We start from the raw sequence: 25,543 nt of genomic DNA on the forward strand, positions 1-25,543 counted from the left end.
TCTTTGCGTCTGTTGCCATAGTAAAGTTTATGCTACTATTCAGTGTGTTAAGTAACTCGTGAAATAATTCCAAACAGTGTTTGGACAAAGGCCACAGTATGAAACAATTATCCAGAAAACGTTTCCAGTTCTTCTTGAAATATAGCTGAAAGTCTGATCCAAATATATTTGTAATTTTAGTTTCTAATATTTGTTCTAGGTAAACTATATACATACATACATACAAAACATATACACACACACACACACACACACACACACACACACACACACATATATATATATATATATATATATATGTATATATATATATATATATATATAAATATAGACATACATACATACATACATGCATACATACATACATACATACATACATACATACATACATACATACATACATACAAACAAACAAAACATACATACATACACACACACATACATACATATATATATATATATATATATATATATATATATATATATATATATATATATATATATATATATATATATATATATATATATATATATATATATATATGTATGTATGTATATATGTATGTATGTTTTGTATATATATATATATATATATATATATATACATATACAAAACATACATACATACGTACGTATGTATGTATGTATGTATGTATGTATGTATGTATGTATGTATGTATGTATGTATGTATGTATGTATGTATGCATGCATGCATGCATGCATGTATGTATGTATGTATATATATATATATATATAACTGGTTTTGGTTTTTGTTTCGTGTTTTGTTGTGGTTTTTGCTTAAATTATCAGTTTTATCAGTCCAACATGTTTCTTGCAGCCCAAAGCATTAGACTGTTTTTAGTCAAAACGATAACAAGCAATACGTCATTCCCACTTACCCACCCACATCTAAAACTGCAACCGTAATGATGGATATTTATTAAAAATCTCGACCGAGTATTTAAATTCCCAGCTCTGAAAAATGTTCTACATCGCACAAAAGATCCCAACCCTGTTTTATACTACTACATACATACGTGTATATCTTTAGATATCAGTGGACGAAATTTAGTTTGTTTTGTTCAGCGACACCACTAGAGCACATTGATTCATTAATCATCAGACACTGGATGTCGGACATTTGGTAATTGTGACATGAAGTCTTCAGAAAAAAACGCTTTATGTTTTTCTATTAGCAGCAAGGGATTTTTAATGCGCACTCTCTCATAAACATGACAGCACATACCACGTCATTTGATGTACCAGTCGTGGGGCCCTGGTTCGGAGGGTATAATAATTATAAGATAGTGCTCTACCGGCTGAGCTAGATCCCGTCCCACCAGCCCCTGCCCCTTCACCTCCCCCTACGCCTTCCCAACTATATACGAGATCTAGCCCAGCCGGTAGAGCACTCCTCTGAGCCCGTTAGGCCGATTGATCGTATCCTCTCGATTATTTGTGAAAATACTACTAACCATTGGCAATATATGCGGTATATACGAGAGGTTGAAACTAATGCGGGGTATCTCCAAATATGTTCAGCTAAAATGGCAGTTGCTAATAAAAACTGTTTAAATCTCTTAAATGGTATGTGACCCCCCCCCCCCCCCCCCCCCCCATTTTCTTGCAGGTAGATTATATATGAGGTGCTACACTTTTTATTGCTGTACTTCATGGGTGTGTTGATATGCTGCTTATATCATAACATTATCATAACATTATCGGCAATATGAATTGATTTGGTCTATTAGAACCTCTAAGCCAATGGGTGTGACTTTGTTTCAATATAAATGTCCCTGTCGCTTGGTCTGACGACAGTCCAGTTGTCTACCTTAGACCATAGCGCGATGTTGTTGGTTCTGCTGTTTCTGAGTCTGGTGCCTGGATCCCTGTCTCAGGAACTCATCCAGAATGGTGGCATGGAGAGTATGACGGGGTGGACCTGTCCTAGGGGGACGTGCTCCCTGACGAACACCTCGCACGGGGAGAGCTACGCCATAAAGGTGGGCGGAAGGTATGTCTCACCATTGCCATATGTTTGATTCCAGATATAGCATAACTAAAAGGAGAGCTATTGTTGTAGCTTTCATGCTAGATATAGAATAACTAAAAGGTGAGCTATTGCCGTAGCTGTCATTCTAGATATAGGATAACTAAAAGGTGAGCTATTGCCGTAGCTGTCATTCTAGATATAGGATAACTAAAAGGTGAGCTATTGCTATAGCTTTCATTACAAATATAGGATAACTAAACGGTGAACTATTGCTATAGCTTTCATTACAAATATAGGATAACTAAAAGGTGAACTATTGGTATAGGTTTTATTCCAAATATAGGATAACTAAATGGTGAGCTATTGCTGTAGCTTTCATTACAAATATAGGATAACTAAAAGGTGAGCTGTTGGTATAACTTTCTTGCTAGATATGGTATAGCTAAAAGATGAACTAAAGCTATAACAACTATTGCTATATGTTTCATTCTAGATATATGTGAACCGATATAACTTTTATTCTCGATATCGGGCAATTAAAATGTGCAACAAGACGAAATAAGTATCTTATATATTTCTTTTGGTATGTTTGCCAAGTTTGCAAAATGTTCAGGAAAGAGAGGGGGGAGAGAAAACTACAACTATTATGTACAATGTACATGAATCGTGGTTTTTAAAAGTTAGAATTATGGTGGGGGTTTTGCATGCGTGCATGTAGGTGAGTATTTGTGTTTGTGTGTGTTGTGTTTTTTTGTGGGATTTTTTATATTACATATTAGTTGTCGTATACAGTGCACAGAAAAGTTGAAAAATATAGTTGTCAACTTATCTACTTCATCTTATCAAAATACTTGGCGACATATTACTTGCAAACAACGATTACAATTAATATTTTTAACCGTTTTGCTTTTAAATTGGCGACGATACTTGATATGTGTGAAAACGAACGAGCTTGTTATACCTACATTTCTTTTGTAGTTTGAATTAGTAAAAATGTCTTCCTATGTTGGGGGCCGACAAATGACATCTTTAAGGTAATGGAGTTTTAATTTTTGTAGGGAATCGTGGAAAAATGGATTGACACAGACAGTAACGACGACTCAACCCGATACGTCATATACATTCTCAGCATGGGTGCACGTAGTTAGTGATATTCCTGGCAAGCTAGGCCAGCTGTTCAGAGTGTCTGTATACCACACATTCCAGGGTATGTATGCCGCTGTTACCATACCACAGATTCCAGGGTCTGTATGTCACTGTTAACATACCACATATTCCAGGGTATGTATGCCGCTGTTAACATACCACATATTCCAGGGTATGTATGCCGCTGTTAACATACCACATATTCCAGGGTATGTATGCCGCTGTTACCATACCACAGATTCCAGGGTCTGTATGTCACTGTTAACATACCACATATTCCAGGGTATGTATGCCGCTGTTAACATACCACAGATTCCAGGGTCTGTATGTCACTGTTAACATACCACAGATTCCAGGGTCTGTATGTCACTGTTAACATACCACATATTCCAGGGTATGTATGCCGCTGTTAATATACCATATATTCCAGGGTATGTATGCCACTGTTAACATACCACATATTCCAGGGTATGTATGCCACTGTTAACGTACCACGTATTCCAGGGTATGTATGTCACTGTTAACATACCACATATTCCAGGCGATGTATCCCACTGTTAACGTACCACACATTCCAGGGGATGTATCCCACTGTTAACACACCACAGATTCCAGGATATGTATACCGCTGTTAACATACCATAGATTCTAGGGTATGAATACCAATGTTAACATATCACAGATGCCAGGGTATAAATACCAATGTTAACATACCACAGATTCCAGGGTATGTATGCCACTGTTAACATACCACAGATTACAGAGTATGTATGCCGCTGTTAACATACCGCATATTCCAGGGTACGTATGCCACTGTTAACACAGATTTTAGGGTATTTATACCGCTGTTGACACACCACAGATTACAGAGTATATATACTACTGTTAGCATAACACAGATTCCAGGGTATATATACCGCTGTTAACATACCACATATTCCAGGGTATGTATACCACTGCTAACATACCACATATTCCAGGGTATGTATACCACTGTTTACATACCACATATCCAAGTGTATTTATACCGCTGTTAACATACAACATATTCCAGGGTATGTATACCACTGTTAACATAACACAGATTCAAGGGTATTTATGTCACTGTTAACATACCACAGATTTCACGGTATCCCTTGGGATATGTGATATGTTAACAGTGGTATACATGCCCTGGGATATGTGGTATGTTAACAGTGGTATACATGCCCTGGGATATGTGGTATGTTAACAGTGGTATACATGCCCTGGTATATGTGGTATGTTAACAGTGGTATACATGTCCTGGGATATGTGGTATGTTAACAGTGGTATACATGCCCTGGGATATGTGGTATGTTAACAGTGGTATACATGCCCTGGGATATGTGGTATGTTAACAGTGGTATACATGCCCTGGGATATGTGGTATGTTAACAGTGGTATACATGCCCTGGGATATGGGGTATGTTAACAGTGGTATACATGTCCTGGGATATGGGGTATGTTAACAGTGGTATACATGTCCTGTTTCATCTGCGGTTTCGAATTTTCGTAAAACTCGTCAAGCAAATCACGTGACATTTCGTACACCTCCAGCAAATCCTGTATTTTCCCGCAAATGACACGGTGTACTCGCGGTATGAATTAGCTATTGACCAATCAAACTGTATGAAATGTATCTAAAAGGTAATACTATACAGTTTTACTGAGTTGTGGTATTCGCTTTCATAATGAATTTAAAACTTTTTAACAAATTTACGAAACCTGTTTTTCTTAAACGCAGGTGTTTAAGCATGTAATCTACAAATGACTGTAATTTCCGCCCATTACCTTAAACGCTTACCCATCAAAATGTATCTATTTTGTGATAAAATTCAACCAATGACAATTATGTGTTAAGCTGTCGATCGCTTCTAAATTGAATTTTGCAATTACATGAATAGACATTTATAACTAGTAGTAAATGAAAAATATTTGGATGAAATTTGTTTTTATGTAAATTAAGACATATCGTTTACATTTCACAAGAAAAAAGTAGTAAATATTCTTGGTAATTATGCAACTTTGAGATTACCCCTTTAATTGCGGTAATGATATGGACGTAGTGTGGAGAAGAGATCGATGTTGATGGTTAGTGGTTAGTAAAGGAGAAATCAGTGTTGTGGTATTCCACCTTCCTAGTGACTCAGTCTGACTTGTATTGGGATTCGAAACCCACAGCTTGCCAGCCTAAAAGTCTTCTCTATGACAAATGAATATAGGTTTCGTTAAGATAGCTTTAGCGTTTGTTTGTATTATTCTCGTTTTATTTTTTTAGATGGAACTAGAAAAACGCAGCACGTTGCCATCAACCGCCTAATAAGATTTGAGGATGGATGGGTGGAGTTAAGGGGAGACTTCACCATGCCAAACAACGGTAACTGTTATTCACATGTCCATGGTGCTTGTAGCTGGTGTCCGTTAGGGGCGGGCTTTAGCTCAGTGTGTTGAGTGCTCGTCTGAGGTACTTGCGTCGCCTCGGTTAATCCATTAAACTGATCGGGGGGGTTTCTCGTTCCAACCAGTGCGCCACCATTGGTCAAAGGCCGTGGTATCTGCTTTTCTGTCTGTGGGAAAGTGCATATAAAAGATTTCTTGCTGCTAATGGAAACATGTAGCGGGTTTCCTCTGCTGATTACATGTCAGAATATCAAAATAAATGTTTGACATCGAATAACCAATGATTAATTAATCAATGTGCTCTAGTGGTGTCCTTACACAAAACAAACTAACTTTTTGTGCCCGTTTACACAACAAACCAGATTAGGTGGATGCTGGTTTAAACAAGGAAATAAAGAATATTTAAATAACCGCTATTTTGGGTCTAACTATTAATTATATCTACACTTTATCTAGATAAAGAGATGGGCAACTCTTAGTTGCCGAGTATGCTAGTCCTACAGGTATCGTTTATATGCACATACCGTGGACAGGACAGCCCATACCACGGTTTTTGACATGGCAATGGAGGGACACTGATTGGAAGCTGTAAAATACACTTAACGGGTTTACTGGGTGCGATCGATTCTACGAGTCATCGCAACTCAGGCGAATGTTGTATCACTGCTAGCGACATGTTGAGAAGACAGCGAGCGCTCGCGAACACTTTGTCCCTACCATCGTCTTCTATCACATTAGGAGTAACCAGTCAGACTAGCGAGCGACTGCCCTTCTGAACATGCCAGTAGACCTATATTCCGTCGTTATGCTTACAGACGTTACGTCATCAAGAGTCGTCATATACGGGCCGCCAATCGAGGCTGAATATTTGGTGGACGACGCGTCCATGACGCCGATAGCAGACTGGCCGAACTGGCTACAAGACACAGAGGCGAGCATCAAGAATTTGAGAACAAGTCCTATTAATATTAAGTAAGTGAAGTCCTAATACTATTAATTAAGTGAAGTCCTAATTATATTAAGTAAGTGGAGAAGTCCTATTAATATTAAGTAAATTGGGAAATTCTATTAATATTTAAGTAAACATTAAATACCTTGAGAAGTCCTGTTAATATCAAGTAAATGGAGAATTTGTATTATCTTTAAATAAGTGGAGATGTTCTATCAATATTAATTGAGATCAGTCCGATTAATATTAAGTATAGAAGTCATATCAATATTAGTAACTTTCCAGTAATATTCGTAAATGGAGAAGTTATATTCATATTTAACAAGTTGGGAGGTTGTATCAAATTAAGTCTCATTAATATTAAGCAAATGAAGAAGTCTGATTAATATTAAATAAATTAGGACGTTTTATAAATATTAAGCAACTAGTGTATGTTAATATTAAGCAAGCCGATTTCGGGAAAAGAACACAGTAGATATAAAACAATAACATAGGTGTTTAGCAAAATCAGTGGTGATGTGTACCTTAAGCTGAGTTCACATTAGCTAATTGATTATGTTCTTCTACCCTCAGCGTGTCTGTTGCTGGAAACATCGACACGGCCGATGTGGAGATTAAGGTAACTTGTATATTTTCAAACCCATCTACACTGAGTGACAAAACAAATGCAAGTAACTACAGATGTTCTGTTCATAATACCATTCGTGAAAATTATAAAATAATTTTTAAAAATTCCAAGTCTCTAAATACAAAGACAACTCATGCTAAGGGAAGGAAAGAAATGTTTTATTTAACGACGCTCTCAACACATTTCATTTACGGTTATATGGTGTCGGACTTGTAGTTTAGGACCACACATATATTGAGAGAGAAAACCCGCTGTCGCCTCTTCATGGGCTATACTTTTCGATTAGCAGCAAGGGATTTTTTTATATGTACCATCCCTCAGACAGGATAATACATACCACGGCCTTTGTTACACTAGTTGTCATGCTAATGGATGGGCATGACTATTACTTAAAACAGAAAAGTATTTCTTTTAAATGTCTGTTTGCTTAAAATTTCAAAATGGCAACATTTTGTGTTCTGTCTATTGCCAGGTCACCGCCCAAAACAATACACTTATTATTAGTTTACGCATATCTGTTGTTGATTAGTATATTTAAAAATAGCACCGCTGCTTGGTATACGCTGTCATCTGTGGATCTATATTATTTATTTTTCACCATCAGGGTGGGATATATCTCGGTTGTAGAGTTCGCCTGAGGTGCAGTGGGACGAAGGATCGATCACTATCAGTGGACTCGTCTTCGTTTCATGTCCCAAACAGTATCCCACGACTGGTATATCCAGGCTGAGGTATGTACTGTCTTGTTTACGGGAAAGTGCATATAAACGAGCCTTGCACCTATTCGGTAGGTGTAACATATGTGGCGGTAGTGGGTTTCCTCTATCATTCTTACGATCAAATGTCCAGCAGGGGCATTATGCTGGCAGCTGCCCCCTAAAGTTTACTGTTGACGTCATATACCTACAATATATTCACACACTGAAGCAGCAGAATTGCATATTAAAGAACAAACCGATACAGTGGTACTTACTACAATAATACAATTGCGTTTAATGTGATCACGATTTGGTTGTCTTTTCTTTTTTAGATTACTCAGCTAAAGAAATCCTATCCGTTTGGGACAGCCATTGGTTGTGACCTATATCACCATGGTGATGTGAGGTACCAGGATTTCATACATGCACATTTCAACTGGGCCGTAACAGAAAACAGTCTGAAGTGGAAACTTATGGAAAAGAGAAAGGTATGTTTGTATCTAACAGTAAAATGTCAGACCGGCCTCGGTGGTATAGTGGTTATGCCATCGGACTGGCGGCTGGTAGATACTGGGTTCGTATCCCACTTGAGGCAGTGGGTAGGTGTAAGGCCACATACACCGAGTTTCACCCACTTCACGGGTGCGATTATGGGTGTGTCTCCCGAGTGTATGACCCCCATATGGGGGATGATTACCTGGAATGCACAGCAGGTTCGGTGTACCAGTGCTCGGGTGATACCGAGATAGCTCAACTGACAGCACACGTGGAGCATGGCCCTGTCACGTAGTCCTATACCGAAATGGAAATACTGCGACGGTACCATTAATCTCATCATCATCCATGTTTGTAGTGCCCAACAGCAAACAAATGTCTTTGTCTCTGTGTTAAATGTTTGTTGCGTTTTTCTTTTAAAAAACAACAATGTCAGTCATGATGTTGGGCTATTAACCAATCATGGGACGTGACCTAGCCCATCTGCATACATGTGGTACTTGTACATTTGAGACCAGACTGACGCACTTGCTACTGTCTGTACCTTGTGTAGGAATGTCTGTTTTATTATATAATAGCACAGGATCAAATATATCTGCGTGGGCTGGAATTATAGGGGGTGGGGCTTGGCTAGACTGTGTCCATATGTAAATAGCCTTTAAGTGAATATCGTACATTTCCGATACGTTAATGCTTGTATTGGTGCCGCAAATGGATTTGATTAGCCATTTAAATCCCGTATTATATAAATGGGGGTCGGTTACTGAATTACTATTATGTTTGTATAAGATTCTCAAGTACATTAAGTTTCCGTATTTCGAAAGTATTATTTTTCGTTTAAAGTTACCACGAACATTTGTATTTAAATTCAGGGCAGAATCAACTATCGCAGACCGTTGAATGCCCTTAAGAAACTGAAAAGTAATGGGTGAGTTTTAACATTAAAATATATCAAAACATGTATTATAATAGCATGAATTTTAACAATAATAATAATAATAATTAGTAGTAGTAGTAGTAGTAGTAGTAGTAGTAGTAGTAGTGTTATATTATTATTATTATTATTTTTATTATAGTAATACCAATACCACTGTGGCCGAGTGCATAAAGTACCCTGACACAAAAACTATACACGTTCGACTCGATTATATTCTTTAATCCATGATGATAACATATAGACAATGTATATGATATGGGGAGTTGGCCCCAATCATCTTTCTCTTTTGTCAGATACTCTGCCCCCCTCTCCCCCCCCCCCCCCCCTCCCCTCTCTCTCTCTCTCTCTCTCTCTCTCTCTCTCTCTCTCTCTCTCTCTCTCTCTCTCTCTCTCTCTCTCTCTCTCTCTCTCTCTCTCTCTCTCTCTCTCTCTCTCACTAAGGTACCTAAGTCTAAATAAAGAGAAATAAACCTCGGACGCCTTAGTGGTGTTGAGGCATGTTTAGTGTAATACAAGATTATGATGGGTGCTTTAGTTGAATCCCTCACACCACTATCGATAATACTAATAGCTGTACCAGTTGTGATATCTTATGCTGTGAAATGTCTGATCAATGAATTTTGTTCTATTCAATTCAAAATTTAATTTTATTGAAATGGGTTTAGGGGTAGGTTTGAAAAAGCTAACTGGTCAGTGTATATAAAGGATCCCAGGTTTACTACAACTGGAAACAAATTAACGGGTTTTCTCTATAAGACTATATGACACAATTGTCAAATGTTTCACATCCAATACACATTGAATAATAAATCAATGTGCTCTAGACTTGTTTTGGAAATGATCTTACAAATAACGGTTGTTGGTTTTTGTTTTCAGAATAAAAGTCCGTGGTCACAATATCCTGTGGGCGACTACCCCCGGTACACCTACATGGATTAGAAACCTGAAGGGTGACGCCCTCAAAGCCGTTGTGAACACCCGTATTGCCGGGGTTGTGACGAAAACCAAAGACTAGTGAGTGAATCACACGTGCAATATCAGTTATATCACCCTTCTTCCCCGTCTAATCCATCTCCGGGTAGCCGTATACCAAATAGTATATGTGTGGGTCAAAGTTCGAGGTGTACTCAAGTTTTCATCCCACAGTTGAGTTTAACAGCCCTGTGATTGGTGATAAATGTGAGAGTGTTTGTTGTGATAAAATATGTTTTCGTCTGGCCAGTAAATTCCTGTAATTTACTTTGAATTAGTGTCAATGTACCAACTACCATTGTGTTTGAAACGGGCAGGGTCCAACTAAAATAGTAAGAACTAGTATAGTCATAGACGCTACCCGTTATGTCTGAAATGAGCAGCTTAACCCCCATTTTTCTGATTTACTTTAAGGGTGAGGGGTGGTAGTATATACATCCGTGGTGTATATGTCGATTGATACGCTGCGTGTAGCAGTTTTAGCCACATACATGTATGTTACCATTGCGGCCTATAGGATTTGATTTAAGCCTCTAAGTGACTCTTCATCTCTATATACATATGAAATGTACTACATACTATTAAAAGTTTCCGATTAATACATTAAAGCTGGTTTTATTGTCATCTATCTAGTGTATGACAATATCCGCTTAATATTTGCATTATATCATAGCACTACTTACTGATTATATGTCTATACCTTTACCTTATATTATATTATTACTTACCAATTATAGTATGTTTGCATTGCAAGATAATGTACTATTCCTTATAGTTACCGTATTTCGTACCTTGGCATAGTTGACCGCATAAACCGATCCGGTCTACTAGCGACTTCTATAGGAAATACACTTGAAACAACGATTATGTCCCTTACATGATATCATCTCTGACCAATTGAATTGTCCTTAACATTGTCTTCCACTATCTACAATGGTGTATGTGCACGGTTCATAATGGTAGAACTAAACCAAATAATTTCCAGCTGGGTCAAAGTTCGAAGTGCACCCATCTTTTGATGGAGAAGTTAACACCACAAGTCCTGTCATTGGTTATAAATGTGAACTCGTGTGTTGGTTGTAAAAACAATTGTTTCAACTGGGCTAAAAATGTATGCAATTTTATTTCATCTAGTACCACTGAGTCAAGTAGCCTTATGCTTGGAACATGTATGGGGTACCTGTAAAAAAAAAAAGTACTCAAATTTTGTGCGAATCTAGGGGTGTTGTAAAAACATCAGGTTATACGGAAAATGAGCCATGAAAGGTACCATTTTCTGCAGTTAATACATTGAGGTAGAGGTTGTAGTACTGATATTTATGGGTCATAGTTTGGTTGATATATTGTATATAGTGTTTTTAAACACAAACGTTAACATGGTCGACTATGGGATTTTATTTGGTATAGTCTAACCTATAGAAACCTGCGATAACTGTGTAAAAATGGGGAATGTGTAGATAAATATGGATCTTCGTCGTCTTTTGGTCAAAATACCGTGACAAATACAGCACGTTTCCACTGAAATGGCCATGTTTATTTATAGTAGCAAAGAAATATGTAACGAGCTACACGGTTGCCCAACATCTTCCGACAGGGACCCGATGAAATGAGACCAATTGCGAGTCGGTTTACACGGGTAATTATGCATGCAAAAGACCATTCGGAATGGTGTCTTGGCTTGTGAAAATGTGTTTACGGAAAATGTAAAGGTGTGTGTAAAAAAAAAGACAAAAAAAAAAAGACAAGGGCTGGCAATGGCTGTAGTAAAATGTGCTGGAGTGTCGTTAAAGAAATATTCCTTTCCTTTACGTCTGTTGAATTGTGAGGGTGGAATTTAACTTTAATCGACAGAGCGCTCACCTGAGATGATTGCGAAGTATCAGCGAACCTCCTCTGTCGAGTCATTCTCTCCTTGGTTTTTGCCCATGTCAATCAGTGCTCCACGACTGGTATATTAAGGATCGTGGTATGTGCTATCCTGTCTGTTGGAAAATAGATATAAAAGGCCCCATTTCTGCCGATGATGAATAAATTAGTATACTGTAGTGGTGTTAAACAAAACAAACTTCAACTCTACTCAACTGTATTTCAGCCTGGAACACTGGGATGTAAACAATGAGAATCTTCATGGACATTTCTTCGAGTGGGCCGTCCAAGACGCCAGCTACAACCTGGAGATCTTCAACATATCACACCAGACCGCCCCCAACGTCAAGATGTTTCTCAACGACTACGCCGTCGTGTCCAGGGTCCATTCCACAGGGGTATAAATCAATACACGGCGTTTTACGTTCCGTTACTATAACAACATACAGAACATACGACCAGTCTCAGTGGCTTAGTGGTTAATATTTGTAGGTACTGGGTTCGCAACCCGGTAACTGGCTCCCAATGACGGCTCAATTAGGAATGAAAGAAAGAAATGTTTTATTTAACGACGCACTCAACACATTGTATTTACGATTATATGGCGTCAGACATATTTTGAGAGGAAACCCGCTGTCGCCACTTCATGGGCTACTCTTTCCGATTAGCAGCAAGGGATCTTTTATTTGCACTTCCCACAGGCAGGATAGCACAAACCATGGCCTGTGTTGAACCAGTTATGGATCACTGGTCGGTGCAAGTGTTTTACACCTACCCATTGAGCCTTGCGGAGCACTCACTCAGGGTTTGGAATCGGTATCTGGATTAAAAACCCCATGCCTCGACTGGGATCCGAACCCAGTACCTACCAGCCTGTAGACCGATGGCCTGACCACGACGCCACCTAGGCCGGTGGAACGAGAAATAACCTAATGGGCCCACCGACGGGGATCGATCCCACACCGACCGCGCATCGAGCGATCGCTGTACCACTGGGCTACGTCCCCCCCCCCCCCCCCCCCCCCCACTCAATTAAGAATGAATGAATGTATAACGACACCCCGGCACAAAAATACACATCAATTGGGAAGTGTAATAGTTAGTTCATTACACTAGCTTCTCTCTCACTAATCACGAACTACTGACCGCTAATCTATTTTCCGGGACAGACGGTCCAGGTAGCTGAAGTGTGTGCCCATGCCATCGTGTTTGAACCTTAATTGGATATACAGTAAAACTTCGATAACTCAAACTTCGCTCTTTTGAAAACTTCGACCTCTCAAACTGAAGCTATCTATCTATCTATCTATCTATCTGTCTATATTAATTTGAAGAATACCTTTTCAACGTGTGTTTTCACGGCCTTGCTAAACGGGAGGGGGGTGGGTCTCTGTTCTTTCTTATGGTCGTTATTATAATGTAAACATTAAACCAAAAATTACATTGCTTTCACTCTGATTGAATTATGTTCCTTTATGTTCAGGCCTACCTCACTCAAGCTCTTCAGTTCAAGGCGGCAAATGTTGGACTCTACGGAATTGGTGCCCAGTGTCATTTCAATGGTGGGGTTGTCCCAGATCTTAATGTTATTAAGGTGTGTGGCTTTAAACAATGCACCATTACTTTTCAAACAGGGAGTTATTTAGACCAGTAATACCTATAATAGAATCTCCCTATCTTATAGTATCGTTGTTAAAGGGTTTCTCCCTCTTTACAATTTGAGCAATATTTTCGGAGCAAAGTTTTTGGAGCCTGTGCTGACACGTGTTATAAAGTGTTAAGTCTCCAACAGACGAAGTTGTAACCATATATCGTGGTCAAGGTCACCATATTCATTACCGTATCTATGCACAAGGCAGCCATCTCATTGACGGATGTTCTGTCTACTGACGAGAGCTGATCGTGACCACGATATATGGTTCCAACTCTGTTTGTAGGAGGACTGCCACTCCATAGTGCGTCAGTGCAGGTGACGAAACATTTTCTATAGTTTGTAAACAATAATTGAAGGGGTTCGTGGATATGCATAGAATGATATTTCAAGCAAGTTACTGTAAGTATTTTACAGAAATATTGCTGTTATTTCTAGGTGAAGTACCTTTAAGTGTGCCATGTCAGGGCATGTTTATTTACTATGGTTGTATTCGTTACTCACCTAGTCAATGTTGTTGATATATATATATATATATATATATATATATATATATATATATATATATATATCAACATTGACTGCATATATATCTGTGTGTGTGTGTGTGTGTGTGTGTGTGTGTGTTTACACACATACATACATACATACATGCATACATACATACTCTTCAAAATTAGTAGGAACCTGAAATATTAATGTTATACGTTTTGACCACAGACATCCTAGTAAAGAACGTTCAGGTCTGTTTATCAACACACTGAGACACATTCCATAATTTGCACATGCATCACGTGCGTGGGGTGTCATTCTCGATTTTGACAATTTCCAGGAAGATCCATTAATCACCGTGGAACATTATTTCTGTCAATCGTTTTCATTCTGTTGATCATACAGTTGTTATTGTTTTGTTTTTAGTAATTTTTATTGTTTGAATTTGCGATTTATTGATTTAAAAAACGTCAACTGTCAAATTTCACTTTTGACCCCAGTCGTCCTTCAAGATCTTTGGTGGTCACAAAACCTACTGTAATATTGAACTACCGGTTGTAATTAATTCACTATTATCATATAACCATTCCTCACAGCTAATATACCTTACAATTTTGGCAATTGTAAATTCTTATTAGAGTTCCCTTACTTTTTTGGAAGTGATATATATATATATATATATATATATATATATATATATATATATATATATATATATATATATATATATATATATAACCCTAACCCTAACCCTGATCAGGTGATTTTTTTACAAACAACTAAGTACTTTTGATCATATATACCACAGATCACTACCTTTTAAAACAGCATTTCTTGGTTGTGATTATCTCTTACTCGAATACCTCAAGTAAGCCAGATTACGAGGGCATGATTTTATTATAGCGATTATTGACATGTATTGAGTATTGGATAGCAGGAAAGTGCGTGTTATGTGGAGTATTGGTTGAGGAAGCAGATATAAAAACAATATCATTAAATGAAGTAGTTGCTGAAAAACCAATACAAATTTTAACGATAATAATAGAGACTTGTTCTTAGCCTAGAAAAAACTTTAACTAACAAGACAAAATACCTGAGACCAACACCGGACATTGCTACTGTCGTAACAACAACTAAAGAAATACAGTGTTAAATTTTTGTCGTTTTTTTTTTATGTCTTACTTTTTGGTGGTCACGTATTTGTCTTCATAAAAGTTCATATTACTTCAACATTGTAGAAACTAGTTGGTATACAAAACCAAATTCTTCCATTTGAATCGCGGCGGTGTACGACGAATTGCTATACAAGGTATTTTTACAATATTGTGTGACGTTTAAATTGATTATTTAGGGGATAATATCACTGTGTTTCGTTGTTAACTATAAGGATTTATTACCAAAAAATCCAAACATTTTGTGATAAATCCTTATAGTTAACAATGAAACACAGTGATATTATCCCTATTCTAATGCTACACCTATTAGGAGTATGTGTAAGAGATTTTATTGTGTTTTTATTAAAGAAATGCCGCAAATATATAAAATATATATATATATATTCTTCTTACGATATTCAATGAAAACGCTTGTAGTAAGTAAAATTATGATGTAATATGTTTTTCTCGTTCTCTTCACATGACGTCACTGACTTAGGAGCTAACCAAAGGGTAAATTTATCAGCATTGTAGTCTGTCTTTTGAACATGATTTATTGTAATACAGGATACACTAAAATACATATTTTCGTTGGCTGTTTAATTTCTGTTGCAAGACATATGGATATGATTGCACTTAACATTTGTGAGCGGTGTTTCAACCTTATATTGAATTATTTCGAGGAATTCGCCTGGTTTAATTTTGTACAAAAACCACGTTGATGGAGTAGGTCTACAAGTTTATAACTTGCTAACATATTTTCACTTAAAGTTTATATAAATACATAAAATAATATGCATTTACTATTTTCAAAAGTTTTTCAGAATTGTGCGATATTTTAAAGCAGTTAATGTTGTTTAAAATTGCGTTTGAAAAATCAAGTCATTTCCATCTTGTCTTCTTTATCAATTTATTGTCACAAAAAGTATGTTCTAAATAAAAATAAGGTACTTCAGATTGTGATATAATTATTTCTGATGAACCTGCTTGCACCCTTTTGAGAACACAAACTAGAAGAGCAGTCCACAAGACGCATGTTGGTGACTGCTGCGATCGATCAGTGACCGGGCCTTACTTGGGGTGGGTGGGTGCACATTGATTACTGCTAACGAAGTGTTAAAAGTTTCAATGGCACGAAATAATAACACAATAGTAACAATAACATCATTTTCATCTGAAGTTAGTAATTTTGTTGAAAATTATTTATACCGACGTTTAAATATAATGGAAGACGCGGAATTAATATACTAACGAAAACACGACACGTGAGGCTAAGTAACAGCATATTGGACGAGTTCTCGGAATTTTGTTATCGTGATAAATCCTCGTTGCCCATGACAGCGTAGATCTATCTTCCGATTTATTAACCAATGGAAAAAAATCTTATATGAAAGTTGTATTAGAATACGCATTAACTGTTTGATGAACTGCTTTGTTAAAAGTTATATTCATAATTGCTTAATTATCAGTTATAAATTTAAGTTATATATTAAAACGACACTTTTATTGTCGTTCAGTAGGAGAACGAATACTCCATACACCACGCTGGGTCCATTTTTCGATAACCAATTGGGTTTTGCCTTCTGGGTACATTCTGGGTAAACTTCCAGACAGTGAACTTGTAAAATTATAATATTACTTTTTATTTATCCTTCTTTTACATATAGTCTCGCCTTGACACTCTAGCAGAGGCTGGTGTCCCGATTTGGATAACGGAATTCAGTGTTCAGAACACCAATGAGACAATTCGAGCGGACATGTACGAGAATTTACTGCGCCTGTTCTACGCACATCCTGCCGTGGAGGGAATCATGTTCTGGGGGTTCTGGAGTGAAAAACACTTCCAGCAAGACACCGCTTCCCTCGTCAGCGGTAAAGAGTTCAGGGTGAGTACTCGGACAACACATTTAAAATACATATTAATATTTGTTTAATTATTTCCTTATATATGTCTGGTATTCTGCTATAAAAAAAAAATTCATCTACTATATTTTTTTTCTCTTACTAGATTAATTTGGTAGTGAATATACGTATTACCATTATTTAATCAGACAATACAGAATATAATAAAATAAACTATTTATCATTTGTGATTTAACTTATTTTAAATCAACAAAATAGATAGTTTCTATTTAAAATTGTGTTAATTGCGATGCTTTGCATGTTGGTGATTTTATAGTATTTTCTGATATAAATGCTCTCTATCTATATACAAGAAAAAAATCCAGAACTATAAAAAGGAGAAAAATATTTTTATATATAAATTCACAAATACTACTTGGTTTTGATTGGGGTGGGGGAGAAAGAAACAAAATATATCGGGAGGAAGAGAGAAGAAACATAGAAGTAAAAACAAACATCATTTGTAATGCGCTGGCAATTCCAAACATGTCGGAAGGGAAAATTAATGATTTAAGGAATAAAAGTGGCAGTTGAAAAAAAACAAAAAAAAAAAAACGTTATTTCTCCGATTCTGGGGGAGACTTCGTGGTTTGTAGCTCAGCAGTAGAGCGCTTAGGTCATAGTAGGTCATATGATCGATTACCCTCTGTACACTTCTCTGGAGATTTAGGTCCAAAATAGTAAAGTAAAGTTTGTTTTATTTAACGACGCCACTAGAGCACATTGATTTTTTTATCTTATCATCGGCTATTGGACGTCAAACATATTGGTCATTCTGACACTGTTTTTTTAGAGGAAAACCGCTGTCGCCATATAGGCTACTCTTTTGCGACAGGCAGAGGTCCACAATAGAGTCTATCGTTCACTGTTCCGATACTAACCTGAACTTTTGCACAAAGTTGCCCTGTCATGGCCAGATGCATATAAACTAACCCTTGCTTCTATTCGGTAGCCTATGTGGCATCAACTTGTTTCCTTTCACACTTCTAAGATGACCATGTCAGACACATCAACATCAATTTCATATTCTCGTGTTTGCCTCGATAAATAATTGACTTTTTCTAGATTAAATTTTGGTGTTTGGTGGCACGGACTGGTGGGTTTCATCATGACTGATGATGCACAAATATTAATTTATACATCTGTATTGTTTTACACATTAATTCAGTACCAAACAGTTTATTCTTCGATGACTAGAAACTTGTAGACAGTATTTTCGTTGACAACTTTGCTACCAGTTCCAGCTGGTTATGTCTAACACCATCGTTTTCAGATTAACCAGCCTGGGGCCAAATTCACTAAACGCTCGTAACTTTGCGATCTTGCAGTGCAATGCTAAAATACTTGCAAAGAGGATATTCTATTGTCTAGCAGAGCCTAAGAGACCTTTGTGAATTAGGCCCCTGAACATTACACAAATTCTGAAAATTCCTAAAACAAAGCAATCTCATCTATTTATTTCAATGATATGACTTTTTATCCCGCTTATTACATATATGTTCCCCCAAAATCAACATTTTGTAAAATGGAAAACAAATTGAGATAGTAGACGATTGTCAGTGTTGTAACGAGGGGACAGAACGAGTTCTAGTTGTCGTAATATGTTATTATATATATGTACTTTAATATCAAATTACACATTTGTCTATTTTCAACTAAGGAAAGGTACTATTCGTTGCACTGTTGATCTAAAATTACATATAGTTGACAAAATGTTGTTTACATTATAGATACTGAATAACTAGTTTTAAAATGTACTCGAGTGTCGTTAAAATATTCATTCGTTTTCTTTGTATTTCAGTTAAACGCCGCGGGTCAGCGTGTTCTGGATCTGTTTGAGAACCAGTGGATGACCAAAGAGACTCACACGCTGTCTCAGTCTGGAAACCAGTTCACTGTTGATGGTTTCCATGGTGATTATGAGGTTAGCGTCATGTACCAAGGTCAGGAACTGGTCGACAAGAAAACCGCGTTTATGTTGGGGTCGTCTCCACACACGGTGACGTTGTCTGTGGCGTAGAATTGTACGGACCTTGAACATGTACAAAGATCTAAGGAATAAACATCATTGAAACGCATGCATACTCTCTTTTTTTCTTAAAATCAAATCATCTCAATGTCTACTTCCATGCAAATCTAAAAATTGTAAGCTTGTATTGTAGTCTGGGCAGAAGTTTGTTTCTGGTGCAGATCTCTAGACGAAGAAAACGGCAATGATTTATGGAAAGAGTCATGACCTTGTCAAAATATCCCTTTCACTCGGTCTTCTGCAAATATATGTTTTTGTACACGATACATGTATAGTCCTTTAGATTATACTTTAATTTTGTTATACATATTAGTACCAGAATGAGGCACAAATATTATGCTCCGTCAGGGTTGATCATGAGTGTCACCTGAAAATAGTTGGTCTAGATCTGGTGTTGGACAAGCATCCCGAGAGTACTGCTAAAGCAATACATGTCCCCTACCAGGCCCAACACATTTTCATATATCCTAAATTCAAATGCCGTAACTCTGAAAATTGGGTAAATCGTTTTGAAAGTCAAAATTAATACATAACGGAACATAATAAAGCTATCCACACAGTGTCAGCTCGATATCTTGAGACATTGCAATGTTATTGTTTTAGGAAAACAAATTTTCGCATCTCCTAAGTTCATAACTCTGTCAAATATGGGTAAATATTCATTAAAATCAAACTTGATCTGTAATACTAATAGTACATTGTAAAGCAATATACAAAATTTCAGCTCAATATCTTGAGGTATTGGGGACAAAAGTTCAGAAAACTAATTTCCATATCTCTTAAGTTCAAGGGCTAGAATTTTGTCAAAAATTGGTAACTCGTTATGTAACGTAATCTGTAATACTATATAATAAATCAATGTACTCCAGTGGTGCCGTTAAACAAAACAAACTAAACGTCTGCAAACTATTTATTCTGGTTCCCGAAATGGTCATTCGGTTTAATGTGTAGCACAAAAAACGTCTAACCAGTCTAACAAATGGTAGCGAAGGAATGGCTAGCTGAACTTGGTGCTGGGCTTTTGATACACCAACTATGGCGTTATCTTTCTTCGTTATGAAGAGTTGAAGTGTGTTTTGTGTAACGACACCACTAGAACACATTGATTAAATAATCATCGGCAATCATTTAGTAATTCTAACACGTAGTTACCAGAGGAAACCCGTTATATTTGTTTCTAGTTCAGCAAGGGATATTTTATATGCACTTTCCCACAAACAGGAAAGCACATACCACAGCCTTTGACCAGTTTTGATGCACTGGTTGGAAAGATAAAAAAAAAAACCCAATCAATTGAATGGATCCACCGAGGTAGTTCGATCCTGCGACACAGGCACCTCAAGCCAGCACTCAACCGACTGAGCTAAATCCCGCCCGTTCTCCGTTATGAAGATGCTGAATTAAATATGTATTTGCTACAAGATAAGCCATTTCATTTAGTTAACTGTTTTGTCCACCTCTTTATTTAATTTAAAGTTATGTTAGAGTTAAGGACAGCAGACGTCTTCTAGACATGACACGAATCATAGGGACTTCAGCTCTGGTGGCGGAATAAACACTGTTACGATTCCACAACGGCTCAAAATGTGTTGTCACATTTCCGCTATCGATAGAATGGACATCACCATAAGACCAGTGGTACACGTTTACCCGAGTTTACCTTGTTAATGGTATGTTTTAAGATGTTTCCGGCTTTAGATGAACTGAAATAAATATGTCGATGTTTGGGTCTATAAAAATATGGAAAAAAAATGAAAAAAATATGAAACAGATAATGAGAGGAAACCCGCTGTCGCAACTAAATGGGCTACTCTTCGATTAGCAGCAAGGGATCTTTTATATGCACCATCCCACAGACAGGGTAATATATACCAAGACCTTTGATATACCAGTCGTGGTGCAAGGGCTGGAACGAGAAACAGCCCAATACCAGACCGACCGCGCTTCGAGCGAGCGATGTAGCAATGGGATACGTTCCGACCCTTTCAAGTCAGATGGGCAAGTTACCATACATTCCATTCTACGTTAAAGCGACTGTCCTGACGTTTTATCGTACGTACGAAATCAATCGGAAATCAAATTTAGTTTGGGCTACTTAAATTACAAATATTCGCACGATCAGAAACATGTTGAATATAAGACATTGGACAATAATTAGTACAGTGAAACTCCCACCCTTGGGACCAAGTAAAACGTCCGGTTTTAAGAGGTATCCGGTTTAGAGATGTCCTCTTCTGTACATATATTTAAAAGGGGACCGAACAAAACGTCCGATTTTGAGGGAATTCCGGTTTAAAGAGGGTCCGGTTTTAAAACGTTTCACTGGTTTGATTAGAAACGTATTACAATGGTAGCAAAGTCAGGGTATCCCTTTAGAGCGTAAACAAATATCCGCTATCTTTGACCTAAAGAAAAAACATGAAAGGGAAGAAGTTCAATATGAACTCAGAATACCATACATCTTTGAATAGAAGCATAGACTTTTTCCCGACGCTTTGAGACCCGGCTTCTGCTCAAGGTAAGCTTCTGGGGTTTTTAGCATACCCAGTTCAGCCAGAATGCAGGATGGTCATGTAAATATTTTGTCTATAATTTTTAGTGTTTAAAATGAATTCCATCCTTTCTGTTTAACTAATGAGTAGTTTGTAAGCCGACTGTATACAAGTGTGTGTAAGTCTATTGTGGGTTTGTGTACTGGTCTGGACGACGTTTTTCAACAGCTTATTCTATTGTAACAGGTGTCTTTGTTACGTTTTAAGCCGCGAATACATGTATCCGTTTGTTTTCATCCGCTCCCGTTTCCGCACACGTTATCCGTCGTCCGCCAAATTCGGTAGTATTGAAATCAATTACTGCGAACAGACCTGTCCGCACATTTACACCTGTCTGCACAAATCGTTCCAGGACCGATTTTGCCTGAAGTGGACAATGGATGCGGATAAGGATCCCCACAATGTGACGTCATATGCAAGTGTTTCCTGACTTCGGTGTACAACCCTTCTTAGATATAGACCTAATTCTGTGAAACGTGTTTTAGCAAGTGACTTGTATATATCATAGAAGTTTGATTTTGCGCCCCCTCCCCAGTTACTGACGTAGGGATAATGTTATATGGGTGGGGGTGGGGTGTGAGCAAACAAACCCACCCGAGTAGGTGCTATCGGGGCTTTGTGACAGGCATATATATAAGATGAAATACAACAAAAGGGACTGTGGGATTGGCCCCGCGTCCCCAACCTCTGGCTATTCCACTGGAGGCATATGCACATGAAGTCACAGTATTCAATGATTTTCATGATGAAATAATGAGTTGTTAATATTGACCAATGACTATAATCTATTTCTAATTAATATGCTATAAATACGAACACGTTATTGTGTGATGGGTCGTTTACCTGTGAAGTTTGTAGTTTGGTAAGTTAGATAGTTATGTAGGTTGTTGGTTTTGAACTTCAAGTAAATGTTTTCATCACATTAATTTTGTATGTGAATATTTTCGTTAAATGTACAACAAAAAGAAGATGCAGACTCTTTATTTATGAAATCTTGCATTTATCAAATGAAACGTTTAGCAGAAAAGGCTTGTTTAGATGCAAAAAAACGAAATAATGAATGTGTTGTATAGAAAACAATTTCTTATAAATGTACATTGTCCCAAAAGCCCATTTCACTGCAACATAAATTTGTAAATTGAACACAGCAATTTTCAATATCCAGCCACCTTCCAGACCCATAGCAATTTACAGGTTCCTGTCTCCAGCACCTACACCACCACCCAAGAACCGATCAACACTAGCCGAGTTGAAACAACACAAGTCACCACTGCTTGTAGCCTATTACATTTTAAATAAAATTGCTGATGAAACAATTCGTTTATTCGCTGTTTATTTTTAACGAACGTATCGTTAAAGCAGTATTAATGCTGATACATGTATTTGTATATGATGATGAGTTACAAAGTTATGAATAATGCAAGGGTAGATCTCGTATTTTACAAAGGGGTGGACTAATATGCAGTATGAATAGAATGTTAGCGACTTTTGTATTAAATAAAAAGTATAAAAAATAATTTTAAAAATTTTAAAAACCGAGGATGAGTGCTCCAGTGCCATCGTTATAAATAATTTAAAAAAACCTAAGTAAATATATAAATAAATGTAGCTTATGCATATTGCAAGTCTTTCAAGTCCTGATATGGCAACCTTCAAAATTAATGAGTGTTTTCTTTAGCAATGCGGGGCTTTACTAAGTATACAATTTGGACAATCTGTTCTCATGTCATTCTCATTCTAAAGTACTGGTGGAATCTATATCCATCCATTTGTAGTTCTTGAACAACTCTGTGATACTCTCCGTGGTCATTGCGTTTCATATTGATATAGTGTACCCACCATCTTCTAATCAACCTCTTTATCTTCTTATTTCTTCTTTTTCTACACCAGTGCCGTAACAATACATCACTAGCATCATCAGTATTGTAGCCAAAATTTCAACATGTCTAATAATCATGCAGATTATGTTTGTGTTTCGAAATATATAGCCTACAACAAACGTGGAAATAAAGTATTTGCATTGTTATGTTGTCGTGCGGCAACAGTTGGTATGCGATCTTGCTCCTCCATGGTTGTTTTTGTAAATAAAAATACACGTCACCCGTGTTTTTGTAAGCATCAAGCGAGCGCTTTACCACTGGGCTACATACCGCCCAAGCCGAGTGATGAAGTCGATAGCTTTGCTCAGTGACACCTGTTACCGTTATGTCGTTTCACAGACCAACATATTTTAGTACATTATTGTCTCAGGGCTTCTAGGTATGGTAGCCCCACTCCCATGGCTGGTGATATTCAGTGTTGGGCTAGTAAATAACTACTACTACCATGCCCAACGACTAGTGAAAAAAGAGTCAAATGTTGCAGTTAAGTCAATTTTGTAAAAATAAATATCCTGACCCCACCCCAACCCCCAATGTTAGTGCTTTTAATCTCTATCTCCCTCTTTAGGTGACATATCTGATTATTACTATTATTTAGTAAAATTGTATTAGCTTAATGTAAAGTAGGGCTAGTCAGACCAGCTTTATTAGCGGCAGAGGACGAGGATGTCAGGTGGGTGCAGGGAAATACACAGAGTCTGCACCCGTGGAGGAAGTTGAGACAGGTAGGCGATGGTGTGGACAGCTAAGAAGACAGAGTCGGAGGAAACTGACAGAAAGGGTCGAAACAGATTGAAATCGTGGGAGAAATTGGAAAGTTTTTTTATATTAAGATAATGAGAATGATAGGCAGAGGGTGATAGATGAGAAAGATCAATGAATGTGTGAGCCAGCTTTGACGGGATTTGAACCACTGTCGTCAGCTTGATTGTCCAGCAGCTTATCCACTAGACCACGAAACTCATTTTGTTTTGTTGTTGTTGGGTTGGGAAATTATTTGTTTTGTTTAGGGAGGGTTTCTTCTTTTCCTTCTTTTTTTTTCGTTCTGTTTTAAGTTTTATTGCTGCTGTGTGTATGCTCGTCTATTTAAAGAAAAAAAAGAAGAAAAAACATTACGGGTGAGATACCCAAAGGGAAAAAGAAACAGATGCTAATATTTCTATCTCGGTATTCTCTGCGCACACTGCTCCGAAAATCCATAATAACACACACAAAAGCTGTTTTTAATTACATATACTCTTCAAAAAAAGAAACGCAAAAGGGTACAAATGGGTTATAACTCCGATTTTATGTTTCCTACCGGTTCATGCTTTGTGAATATAAGGTCATTGCATGTCCCAAACACATTCCCACGGTTACATTCGATAAAACGCAGCTACTGTACAATAAAGTTCCAAAATGTGAATATTCGCAAAAACGCAGCCACGTGTAAACCATGTCACCACTGCACGTGCGTTGTCTGCACGTGCAACATGAACACCGACAGTATAAAAGTGCAGGGTGTTCGCTTGCCTGGCCTCTGTATCTGGCCGACAGTTGACAATCCAGGACATGCCACGTCTCAGTGAACCGCAGAGAAACAATGCCATCGGCCGACTAGACGCAGGCGAATCCAGAACGGCCATTGCCAGGGCATTCCATGTGTCCCCAAGCACCATCTCCAGACTGTGGGACCGTTACCAGCAACATGTATCAACACGTGACCTCCCTAGATCCGGTCGACCACGGGTCACTACCCCCGGGCAGGACCGCTACATCCGGGTACGCCACCTTCGGG

At 37.6% G+C, this 25,543-nt stretch overlaps 1 protein-coding gene across 1 annotated transcript; it reads left to right on the forward strand.

Moving 5' to 3' along the window:
- The first annotated feature begins 1,848 nt into the window (after positions 1-1,848).
- Positions 1,849-19,325, forward strand: LOC121369689 (anti-sigma-I factor RsgI6-like). The gene is made up of 12 exons (XM_041494741.1): positions 1,849-2,015; positions 3,053-3,201; positions 5,440-5,538; positions 6,377-6,533; positions 7,084-7,129; positions 8,169-8,324; positions 9,204-9,259; positions 10,145-10,282; positions 12,333-12,504; positions 13,590-13,700; positions 17,071-17,289; positions 19,107-19,325. The coding sequence occupies exons 1-12, from the start codon at positions 1,849-1,851 to the stop codon at positions 19,323-19,325; spliced, it is 1,689 nt and encodes a 562-aa protein (XP_041350675.1).
- The last annotated feature ends 6,218 nt before the right edge of the window (positions 19,326-25,543 follow it).

This window comes from Gigantopelta aegis, chromosome 4 (assembly GCF_016097555.1).
Source record: "Gigantopelta aegis isolate Gae_Host chromosome 4, Gae_host_genome, whole genome shotgun sequence".
Lineage (NCBI taxonomy): Eukaryota > Metazoa > Mollusca > Gastropoda > Neomphalida > Peltospiridae > Gigantopelta > Gigantopelta aegis.